General features: G+C 42.2%; 1 protein-coding gene across 2 annotated transcripts; it reads right to left on the bottom strand.

The window, feature by feature from the left end:
• Positions 1–793: 793 nt before the first annotated feature.
• On the bottom strand, positions 794–5,706 carry LOC103383220 (dnaJ homolog subfamily A member 3, mitochondrial-like). 2 transcript variants are annotated; one of them, XM_008316269.3, is made up of 11 exons: positions 5,465–5,706; positions 4,813–4,949; positions 4,408–4,491; positions 4,089–4,298; positions 3,818–3,970; positions 3,223–3,370; positions 2,786–2,979; positions 2,523–2,638; positions 2,140–2,234; positions 1,890–1,988; positions 794–1,231 (listed from the first exon to the last, which is right to left on the bottom strand). In XM_008316269.3, exons 1-10 carry the CDS (start codon positions 5,670–5,672, stop codon positions 1,891–1,893), a joined length of 1,443 nt encoding a protein of 480 aa, XP_008314491.1. In that variant the 5' UTR covers positions 5,673–5,706; the 3' UTR covers positions 794–1,231; position 1,890. The 2 variants fall into 2 exon arrangements, with proteins under 2 accessions (XP_008314491.1, XP_016890510.1); XM_017035021.2 differs by having other exon boundaries at positions 795–1,231; positions 1,890–1,985.
• Positions 5,707–12,418: the final 6,712 nt, after the last annotated feature.

Genomic DNA, 12,418 nt, shown 5'->3' with positions numbered 1-12,418 from the left:
GGAGGCTGGGGGGGCGGGGTCAGGGGGGGGGGTGGTTTATTTCAAACGGAGCTGTCAAAAAGAACATGTTTTTGTGTTAATTAACTTGCAAAAAAATTCCAATCCAAAAATAATAATCCTCTCCATTCACTTTCAGCTGCTCTCACACAACGACTGACCACCAACACACCCTGCTGGGCGTGGTAGGAATAACAACAGCTGAAGGAGCAGTTCCGTTAGTCCGGTCCTTCTGCTCCAGGTTCAGTCAGGTTATTCCACTGAGTTGTTGGTGAAATGGACACGTGATCAGACAGGTTGTCAGTTTGAATCTTGTCCTCGTTTGTGCTCTTCCTCTCCTGATTCTTCTTCTTCTATCTTTTCTACCTTTGAGCTCAAACACCAGCCTCTGATAAAAACATCATCACATTCTCTTAAACAGCTAGGCTAGGCTAACCTTTCTTTATCATTATCATCATTATTATTATTAAACTTTTGCACATACATACACACGTTTGTGCACATACAAAAGCAATTTCAATCCGAATTCATTTTGCTGTTTAAATATGAAATATAAAAACATGTATTTTATATTATATGTTCCATTCATATATACAGTATATATAAATACAAATAAATAGAAATAAAAACATACCCTCACACTCTACCTTTTACAAAGGTAGAGCCGAACAACACCGCCCTCTACTGTTCAATGTAAGCATTACAATTCAAGTTTTTATTAGTAAAAACTACCAGGAAAAAAAAAAACAAAACAAAAAAACCCCCAAAACAACGAAGACATACAATAGGCTCGGCAACAGGAAGTGAGTTGAAAATTTCAAACTAAAACAAGAAATCAAACCATACACTCAAACACAAGTACATTTAGATTTGTTTTAATTGAAAAGAACTAGAGATACATCTTTGAGAGGAAATGTATTTGGTCTTTTGACAAGTGTCCGAAAACAACGTTTGTTTAAATTATTTTATTAAAGAATGACAGCGTGTTAGAGTCGTCGGAACTCATGAGGCGTTCAGGTGTCAATAAGTGTCAATAAATCTATAGTCACTTTCACACTGAAGCACACGTCCCAAGTACAGGACCAGCAGTTGTGTGTGTGTGAGTGTGTGTGTGTGTGTGTGACCCGTCACGCAGCCACTTCTCCTCTTCCTCCTAACAGAAGAGCTCTGACCACGTGTGTCGACTGCGTTCCCGGGCGATCGTCTCTCTCTCTCCGTGTTCTTGGCATCAGCTCTGCCGGAACAAACATACAATACAGGTTAGGAGCTCGTTTTACAGGACGGAGCTGCAGTCATGGTGCAACACGTTCAGTCAGTCAACGGAGGATGAGTCACACGTCAAGGCCGCGGTGGCCGGGATTAGGTTTGCTGAGTCTTCACCTCGGGTCACAAGCAGCCATTGTCTCATCAGCCAGGATCGCACACTCAGGTACCGCACGGTCTTCATATTTGACTGACAGCCCCAGGTGATGGATGCCTCTCTGGAGACTTCCACTCACCCCAACAACTGGTTCTTTGTGGGCGAACTCACATTTCAGAACACGCTAAGAACAGCTATTTCAACCTGATGACGCAAACGTGTGTAGACACCAGCGGACATGCACCGCTGATATGGGCTGTAATTATATGATTCTAAAATGTTGAAAAACCAAATGTACAAGATAATAATAATTAAATTAAATGTTTTACCTATAAAAAAACAAAACAAAAAAAAGAGGATTTCAGAAGTGATTCATAGAAGAGTCTGAGGTGTTCAGAGGTTCCTGACAAAAAATATATAAAAAATATAAAAAATATTTTACTTAATACACAGTCTGACCTTCAGTATATAAAATATAAATATAATTAATAATGAACTAAAACTGAACATTACAGAGAGGTAAACTTCCCACCTTAGTTCCAGCTGAACATTCTTTTTAGTTTAGAAAAAAAGCCCTCCTTCTGTTCTTCATGCTTTTCCTCTTTTGGCTGTGAACTGCTGCTGCCCCCTGCTGGGCACAGATACAAACACACATATTTTAAGAAATTGCACTGAGACATACAGTACTATAGAACGTCATAACTCTCTCAGGATCAGAGCGGTTTGTTCTCCAGGCTGGAGTGATGTCCTCATATAAACGGGGGTTGAACTTTGACCCTGACCTGCTGTTGGATTCACACCGTTGATGGTTCCCACCACGCCTGTTTCATCTTCCGCATAACTCTGCATGAGAGAGCGCTGCCTACGGGTGAGTTTCCTGCAAGAAAAACAGGAATGAAAAAATGACACACAGTGAAAACAATTCACACTCAAACACTCCTTATGAACTAACACCCCCTAGAGGAAAGTGTGAGTACAAGATTATAAGACTAATCATAACTCCCTTCACACACACTGTATTAAAAGATCAAATTAAAGAGGGTTTGTGGCCTCTTTTAAAAATTTTAAAATTCTTTCAAGGCAGATTAGAGCAGGAACTCGTCGGACGTCTGAAACACCGTCTCAACATTTAACGCAGTTCTGTTTTAGGTCTCGACATCCTTACGTGGGAACTTTGATCTTGATGTGAACGTAGTGATCTCCGTAGCTGCTCCTGTTGAACTGTTTGATGCCCTTCCCCCGCAGCATGATCACATGATCTGCCTGGCAACTGGGGGGAATCTGAAAACAGACGTTGGACAATTTAGAACGTTGACAAAATAAGGAAACGTACTGTATATCATCATGATGGTTAAACTCCTGCCTGGATGGAATACACCTGTGATACAGCAGAGTATTTCTGTGCTACACCTTCAGCCGCTCACTCACTGTTATGCTGACGCTCTCATGGAGACCCTGTGCTGTGACCGTGCCCCCCAGGATGGCCTGGCCAATAGAAACGTTGACGTCGGAGTAGACGTTCACTCCTTTCCGTCTGAACACTGCGCTCTTCTGGACCCTAAATGTAATGTAGACCTGTTTGTTCGCTATCGTCATGGCAACCGTTTGACCATCCTCCACACCTGCGAGAAAACATCAAACACACGACATTGAGATGTTTTTTAAAATTTTTTTCATCAAACACACGACATTGAGATGTTTTAAAAAAAAAAAAAATTATCTCAACTATGAAATTATACAGAGAACGTGACGTCAAGTGACATTAGACTTGATGATAACGGACAAAAGTTAGAACAGAAAACAACAGTCGTACAGAGTGTTTCTTCAGAAAATAAATAAAAAAGCGAACCAGGATGGAAACCTACCGGCAGGTACTGACACGGTGACCGACTTCTCAGTCGTGATTTCACACGAACCTCTGCACAAAGAGCAGTGTGTGGTGTAAAAAGTCCCTCTGCCGCCGCAGCGTCGACAGGTGTGCCTGGCTATGAAAGGGCCTCGGCCTATGGTCTCCTGCAGGGGGCGATACAGGCAAATCTGCTCATGTTTCACATTTTCATATCCAATAGGGCTGGGCATTGTTACGAATCTCACGATCCACTTCATTCGATATTAATTTAAATGCTTTGACATCGATACAGTGGCAGATAATTATTTTAGGATTTATTTCAATAATTATTCCTGTCGTTTCATGTCCATATGAACAGCCATGGTAGAACAATAATACTAGGACATATAGTGTACAGCCATGGTAGAACAATAATACTAGGACTGAATATAGTGTAGAAAAGTGGAAAAAGCGCCCCCTATTGGCCAGGGGCTTGCATCGATTTAGGATAATGTTGCTGTACCAGCCTTTTCCCAGAATCCTTCCTGACATTTTGCAGTTCACCGAGGTACAGATGTTTTTCCTGTGGTAACGATGGACGGTTCCTGTTGAACCGGCACAGCAGGACTTACCGTCCCAGTTCCGTTGCAGTAGTGACACACCGACACTTTGCAGCCCGGCTCGTTGCCCTTCCCTCCACATCTGGGACACGTGTCGCTGATGTTCATTGACAGCTTCTTCTCCCCACCTTTGGCCGCCTCAGCAAATGTTATATCCATCACATACTAATGAGAAAAAAGACAAAAAAAAGTTAAAGTATGTTTGAACTGATATCATCTAGAACATGAAGCGTCAACTTCACACGATGGTGTAGATTTGGTAGAGATTGTTGGCAGGACTAACCTCAGGTGGTTGGTCAAACAAACTACTAAAACTTCCGAAGCCCATGTGATCAGTGAAGTCCTGGAAGATCTTCCTGTAAAGCTCCTCAGGGTCTACATTTGCCCCCTTGGCTCTGTAGAACTGCTGCTCCGCAGCGTCGGCTCGATTGGGGTCAAAACCTGCCGCTCCGTAGGAGTCGTACTGTTTCCTCTTCACCTCGTTCCTCAACACCTGAACGTGGAGGAGTGAGAAAAATAAAAAAAAGTGAAAATAACCTGCAAAAACCTGCAGTTTGGGGAAGAAAAAAAAAAGCAAATTGTGTTCTTGGCGTGTTTCGTACCTCGTAGGCTTCGGCCAGTTTGGTAAACTTCTCTTTGGCCTCCGAGTCATCAGGGTTGGTGTCTGGATGGTACTTCCTGGCCATCTGTGAAACAGGAAGTGAGATGTTGAAGATGATTGGGTTTGATTTTTCTGTTTTGAGCAAAGACTTTTATTACGGTGTATTACTGTTTTTTCAGAGGTTCTGAGCAATGACTTGAGCAATGATTTTTCAATAATTACTGCTGCATTTCAGATGGATAAAAACAACTGACTGGTTACTAGTTTAAAGTGAAGCTCAGCAAAAAACAGAGGTAACACAATTGGTGCACCATTCCTTGGTGGATTTATAATCTGGGTTAAAACTTTTCTGACCATCCATTTGACTAATTTACAGGAGGAAAGAGGACGTGAACAGGTCTCCCACCTTGAGGTAAGCATCTTTTATCTCCTTCTGTGAAGCCGTACGAGAAACCCCTAAGACATCATAGAGGCTCTCTTTGTTTTGAAGCCTGTTGCTGGTGTGAAGACATCGACAGGAGGAGACATGAGGGCATTTCCTCCCTGAAGTAGGTGGGATTTAAGACAAAGAAAACATGTAAATTTCAGAAAAAAAACAACAACAACATTTGCAAAGGCTTATATCTAAAGTCGTATTGCCTTAGTTTATATCTATACATTGAGAGGACAAATTCGTGGCGGTAACTTAGACATTCTCCACGTATTGCCTTAGTTTATATCTATACATTCAGAGGACAAATTCGTGGAGACAGAATTGCAGTATAGTTTCTGAACATGTATCGCCTTTAATGTGTTTAGACAAACTACAAGTGACCAAGAACAACCAAAGACTGAAGATGAAACAGTGACACTGATGTTTCACAGACCGTCTGATGCAACAACAGCGACTGTTAAGCCATTATTTAGTGCCATTTCAGCATCATTTCAAATTACTTACTTATACTAACTAACTGTTTAAACCGGAAGGACAACAGAACATCAACGGAGTCGCTAAAATAAACGTATAAAATGTAGATTGCAGACTAGTTTAGTTAACTTCAGACAGTTAGCATCCTTACCTGTCACTCCCCCTTTCAATGTCACAGCATTCCCGCGTCTGCAGGACCCCACACCGACCGCTGTCCGTCCTCCGTGAATCTGTGACACTGTACCGGAACAAACGCTCGCATGTCTGACGGAGACAGCGAGAAACCGACCGCTGAACAGGCCATACGAAGGTGCTGCTGTCAACAAACGTGCAGTCAGCCGGGTAGCGGAGGACGCCATTTTGACGTCACTACCGGTGTGAGGGCGGAACAGCGCCTGAGCAAAATAGTTTTGCTGAATTTATTTGATAGATTTTTTTTATTTGTATTGTGATGTCATGAAGTAAACGTTTCTATTTAAGGGGAAAGGGATGAAAACATGTCATGAAGTAAACGTTTCTATTTAACGGGATGAAAATTCTGGAGAATAAATAATTTTATACACTGAATATTTTTGTATACCTGAAGTCGATGTTTCAGGCGCGGACTTTACTTTACTTTTTCCGGGGCCTGCCACTAGGAGGCACAATAACACGTATTATTTACGCCTTGTATTTAATTTTATACTGAGTAAATTGTTGAATTAAAACGTATTAATCACATTTATATTTAACTATGTATAAAAATAATAATTTTCCAGTATTTTCTTAGTTTTATGATGAGTGACGTTATCTTATTATATGGAATAAAACTCCTTAGAAAAGCTCCGTGAGAAATGTCCAACACTTCTAGGCCACTGCATCAAACAAACATGGTGTTACGACTGGTTTTATCTTTGAAAGATTATATGAAAAAATAATTTTTAAAAACTCTTTAAAAACTTAGTAATATTCAAAAAACAGTAGGGGGCGCCATTATGTTGTAAATGACACGACTATTACTTTGTACTATGTCTGAAATGATTTTAAACAGGTGCTAATGAGGATTTAATAATAATAAAACATCTCTGTTAATTATCAGAGTAATTACCATCTTATCTTCTTTTAAAAAGCACACTTTTTGTCCCCGGCCGAGGGTTCAGAGGTCATCTGGAGGGAGGGTGGATAAAAAATTATCTTAAGCAAAAAGTCAGTTTTTTTTTTTTTTACTTCATTATTGCATATTGTAGAGTTCATAGTAAAACATATTATTTAAAGAAAGTAAGCACAGGTGAATCTTTGTTTTTTAATTGGCTGTTCAAAATTCTTCTGGAAAGTCATGGAATAATGCAGTGATCAGACCTGAGGATGTGTTTTGAATGAGAGGTGAAATTCCTTGTGGAAACCTGAACCAGTCCAGACGTTCACACCTGAACATCTGAGGACGAGAGAAGACAACAGTCCAACAACAGCCGTCTGTACCTGCCTGACTGTCTCTTCATGGTATGTTGTATATAAAGCACTGCGATTAACAACTACATGCCTGTAGGGATGGCAGGGTCGTGTGTGTGTGTGTGTGTGTGTGTGATCTGCTGGAAGAAAAGCTCACATTCTTGGAGATTTCCCTGCCATCTCTCCTCCTCTTCTTCCTCTTCCTCTTTAATCTTTAACTCCCGTCGTATCCAGGACGACCTGTTCCCTGCCATCTCTCCTCCTCTTCTTCTTCATCATCTTTAATCTTTAACAAAACATGATCACAGCTGAGTCTGTACGTCAGGAATGTCAAAAATAATTCATGAGAGTTCTACGTGTACGAGACCGTCCTCACAGATGACACTGGACCACCTCGATGCTGCCCCCGCAGGGCAAATATTTGAGAATGTATGTGTAAAGATGTAGATGATGTGAACATTGTTCTCTCTCTTTTTTTTTTTGTCTCAGACGTGTTTGTTAAACCACGGAGACTAAATGTCCGATCAGTCCTTGTTTTTAATCTCTTCAGCTGTGGAGATAGAGGTTCGAAGGTCAAGTCACGGTGGGAGGTGGGAGGTGGAGCCCTGCTGTCAGTCACCGCTGTGATCTGCCACACCAACCCTAACCCAAACAAAAACCTACAATTTCATAAAACAAATCCCAGCCTCGACTTCTCCCGTACTTAAATCTCAATTTTAGTCTGGAACATGTGGAAACACGTGTTTGACGGCAGATTTACAGCCGCACAAATGTCTCTGAGACAAAGACACATTTTGCACAAATTGCAAAATGACGGTATTTTAAGGATTCTAAAGTCAGAGTCTCAGAGGAGTTCTCAGGAACTGAAACACTTAAAAAACGTGGATTACGGTGTTTCAGAAAGAGATTGAAAAAAAAAACAACAACCGAAAAAATAAATATATACTGTTACTACACTGCTGTGATCAGACCCTGAAATAAAAAATAAAAAAAAGGTTCATGTGGTAACAATATCTGAGGTAATGCTCATTATTAAGGCTTAAGGAAATGTTTTTAAGAGTTTCTGTGTCAGTGTGTGTTTTGGACCAGAGTTTTATATATATATAGAATATCAACCCTTCATTGTGGGTTCTGGATGAGGACTCATTAGACGTAATAAGGTAATTCTCCTAAAGGATAAATACACTTAATAAATGTCACCGTGTAACATAAGGAAGAAAAGATTTGAGAGAAAAAGAAAAAAATCTGCAAAAAAAACCCCAAAAAAAAACAAAAGCCCAAACCGTCCCTGAAGTGGTCTGAACCTGAACACGCGCCAAATAAATTCAAAGTAACATTTAAATCCCACTTCAGGACGATCTCTCCTTTAATGATGACGTCACTCCTCATCATGAGGTGATGAGGTCTCTCTCTCTCTCTCTCTCTCTCTCTCAAACGCTCAGTTGTGAGGAAACGTTGACACGTTTGTGCAACGGGAGCCAGACGTGTCGGATGTGACGTCAAACCACTTCACACCAGGTTACACCAGGACAGATGTAGATCTGGTTCTAGATTTGGATTGGCTGAGGCGATAAGACAACACTGTGTGTGTGTGTGTGTGTGTTATTTTGAACTAAACCCTAAAATAAAACAGTACCATTCAACAGGTGACTTAAATGAAAAATAAAATAAAAATAGTTTTCAGTTATGAACAACAACATAAAAATAAAAGTTTTTCCACTAAGAACTTTGTTTGTTGTTGTTTCCACAAATTATAACGTTGTTGATTTTGCCCCCCTGTGGAGCAAAAGGGTAATACACCCTAAAATGGAACAGACACACTTTACAGAAAGACCCTCAGTTTCCACCAGAACACAGAGCAGTGATCTTCTCACTGTTAGGCAAACACCCCCCCCGACCCCACCCCGCTGACCCCTGACCCCATCACGGCCCCTCTTGATTCTGACTAATTAAAAAAAGGACCAGTTTGTGCAGTGACTGTGGGTCAGACTTTCTCTCCTGGTTGTTTTGACCAATGAGAATCATGAGGTTTCTCCTCCACGACATCCCAAAAAAACAAACGAGAGACGGGAACAAGGAACACATGACGCCCTCGGACACAAAGTGTGTGTGTGTGTGTGTGTGTGTGTGTGTGTCCAGAGGATGATCTCACAGCCAGAGGAAGCTGCAGAACTCACATTCATCTTTCAGGAACACACAGCTGCTCTTATCGCTCCAGGCCACAGCATCTGCAGAGGGGAGGAGGGGGAGAGAGGGAGGAAGAGAGAGAGGGAGAGAGAGAGAGAGAGAGAGAGAGAGAGGATGAACAGCAGTCAAAGTCGTCCAGTCTTCCTCTCTGTTTTGGAGATGCTGCTGCTGTTTTGGTTACAGCCCGAGCTACTGAGTTACTCAGTGTGTCTCACAGTGTGTCTCTGTGTTTGGTACACACACACACACACACACACACACACACACACACACACACATCAGCAGTAGTGGAGGACAAACTTCATTTGTCTGTTTGTTTACAATGACAATAAATGTGATTTTTCTTCACTTGTCGTCACTGGTCTCAGACTGACTGAGGTCTGATGACGGATCCTGTTTCCATGACTGTAAATGAGCTGCAAATCAACGTGAACGTGAAGTGAAACCATTGAAATTCTCCCTGACACTGATCTGTCCCAGGATCGTCTCCGTCAAGTCACTGGGACCTTGTTGTGTTTAAGTCTCCACTAACTGAAGGTCGGGTCACGGACGTGTGATTCTAATGTAGCATGTAGCAACATCAGAATGTTGCTACATGCTACATTACACACACACACCCGTCTCTGCTCCAGATCCTGACGGAGGAAGACAACAGTCACGGACGTGTGATTCTAATGTAGCATGTAGCAACATTTGATGTTGCTACATGCTACATTACACACACACCACCAACACGGTTCATTATCCTCCGTCCACGCCTCTAACCACTCAGCCAATTAACACGGGCGGAGCCGGAGCCGCCCTCAGCTGACACGGGGTGAAAGGCAGGGCGCTCCCTGGAGCGTTCACGTCCAGAGACACGTCACCGTTTCACGGCGTGTTCGCGCCTAATTTATCGTCTGCAATTAACGCAGACCACAATCTGCATGTTTCTGGATTGTGGAAGGAAGCGGAAGGAAAGCCACAGACCGGAATGTGAACTAATGACGTTGTTGCTATGAGGAAACCGTGTTCGGAGCGAACCACAGATTGATGGACGGACGCAGGGCTGAAAAATGTCTTTTAACATAATGAAATTCTTGGTTTGCCTCTGATCACTTAGAAAATGTAAGAAAAAAACAAAAAAAACAAAACAGTAGAAAAGGGAATGTGCTGTTGGTAAAAATAACAGCTGGACTTTTTGGAGGATTTCATCAGGTCGAGGAGTGGATGTCGATTCCAGAGCGTCTTTTTCTGGAGCGGCCGTAGAAAAACTCCATTGTCAGTTTCCACCACGTCTGAGCCACAGGTTTGTGAAACTCATCGCGGCTCTTCTCTCCGTGTGTGGTCAGACATCAGAATGATTGAGAGACGACGTTTGGAGAATGGACGGCATCGCGGCAGGACGAGCGTTGGTACAGAAATAAAAGGGATAATTCACAGTGTTCGTTGTTCACTCTCTGAACTCCAACGACTCCGACGTTGACCTCAGTGAAAACAGGATCTCTGAAATGAAACCTATACCAGATACTGGCACTAGGGGGCCCCGCACTTTATTCAAATACTCAAAATTGTGCTAAAAACACTGCCTCTTTAGGTCGTTGATAGAAACAGGTCGACAGGTGTTTTATTTTCACACTGAACTGAAAGCTCTGCTCACTTTCTGTTCAGCTGACTTTTTTAAATTTAACTTTTTAAAAGATCATTTTTTTTATTATAATTATTTTTTACAGAACAATTTATTTCCTTTTGGCCTGAGATACAGTATCTCTCCCCTGTTAATGAGAAGAAAATCAAACTGGCCGTGAATGTTTCCCAGCTGTGGTTCAGGTCGAGCTCACACCTTCACCCTGTAGGTCACCTACGGAACTACGCCACCTATGGAAAACTGCCTTCCACTTCCAATTTCACTCGCCAAACTGGACCTTGGTCTGTCCTGTCCGTCTGTTATGTCATGGAAAACTGCCTTCCACTTCCAATTTCTCTCACCAAACTGCAGGACCTTGGTCTGTCCAGTCCGTCTGTTATGTCATTTTTTTAAATGGATTTTGTGGCTGAGAAATCCATTAAATTCCCAAACTGAAACTCTGTTAACTGGGTCAAAGGTCACGACGGTTCTGAATGGTCAAGTTTCCACGGCAGCACGTGTTGTTCTAACGGTGAATTCTCCAGGACGGGTCGTGTAACGTCATCACCTCTGGCATCTGTTTCAGATCACAGCGGCGAGGACTCGTTCAGTCCAAACATCAGGTCGCCTCCGCTGCGTGTTTTGGTTGTCGTTCTCTTTAACGTCCGCTGCAGAAGTTGAACGCGCTGCGGTGGAGCTGCGTCGCCGAGATCGGTAGTAAAAGAAAATAGATTGCTGCGGTTTTTTCCCCTGCGCTCCTTCTTCGGCGTGTTCCCTGAGTGCAGCGGGAGAAAGAGCGCCTTTGTTTGGTTATATTAGGTTACTAATCTGTGGAGCTAACAGACGGAGGGCGCTCTCTGCCGCTGTGGTTCTGCGGTCGAGGCCCTGTTTAGGTGATGGCTGCCATGGGGCTGCTCGTAAATGTCTTTATGGTTTCCTCTAATTCTCTTCTTCCCAGTCAGTGAGTGTGTGTGTTCAGTCTGCTGATGGATGTCGGATTTTTTTTTTTTTTTTTTTTAAAAAGGTCTCTCCCCTGGAAAAAAAAAATCTTTGAGGGACAAAGCAGACAAACAGTTAACATGTTATATAAAATAAAATAAATATCATAATTCACAGTGTGAGTCTTTGCAATCCACACAGACCGCCACAAGAGGCGCCGTTAAGTATGTGATTCTTCTGGGGTTTTTCTTTAACAAATGTGTGTCCAGTGAATGTTAAGTTTTATTAAGTATTTGTAAACAATAATGGAAGAGAATAAAATAATAATAATAATAATAAAATTTTAAAAAAGTGATAAAACTGAACCACAGGAAGTAAAGTCTTTACATGCAGTGTTGCTGCCCTCTACGTGTAGTTTTCATTTCTGACAGATAATAATATATATAAAAATGTCAGTGTAAAGTACTTCTTTGATGAAACTTCATTCTTCCTTAAATCTGATTTCTTTTTCTCACCATCAATATTCAAAGTGTACTTTAATAAATCCAAAATATTCCACGTACTTCCGGAGCCTTCCTCCTTTGATCGGAGTCCAACCCCGATCCTTTCCTCTTTGTCGCAGCTTTAATCCCTTTATCGCTCGTACAAACTCTCTGCCTCCTCGATCTCTCCAGCCCTCAAACCCTTCAGCGGCAGCGTGACGTCTTGCGGTCCGCTCTTCAAAGCCTCTGCCAGTTGGGCTCCTCGTCGGAGGATTTTTGTGGTTCGCCATTTAGAAGTCTCCACGGGGAAAACATTTTCATATTAACTGATAAAAGCTCTCAATAAGTCGAGCATGTGTGTGTGTGTGTGTGTGTGTTTCAGTGTGTATTTTACAGGCGTTTGAATCTAACACGGCCCACCTACCCAGAATCCGACGGCCTGGGGTCGAGGCTCCGTGGGAAC

Source organism: Cynoglossus semilaevis, chromosome 9, assembly GCF_000523025.1.
Source record: "Cynoglossus semilaevis isolate Cse_v1.0 chromosome 9, Cse_v1.0, whole genome shotgun sequence".
NCBI lineage: Eukaryota > Metazoa > Chordata > Actinopteri > Pleuronectiformes > Cynoglossidae > Cynoglossus > Cynoglossus semilaevis.
This window is presented reverse-complemented; position numbering and strand designations above follow the sequence as displayed.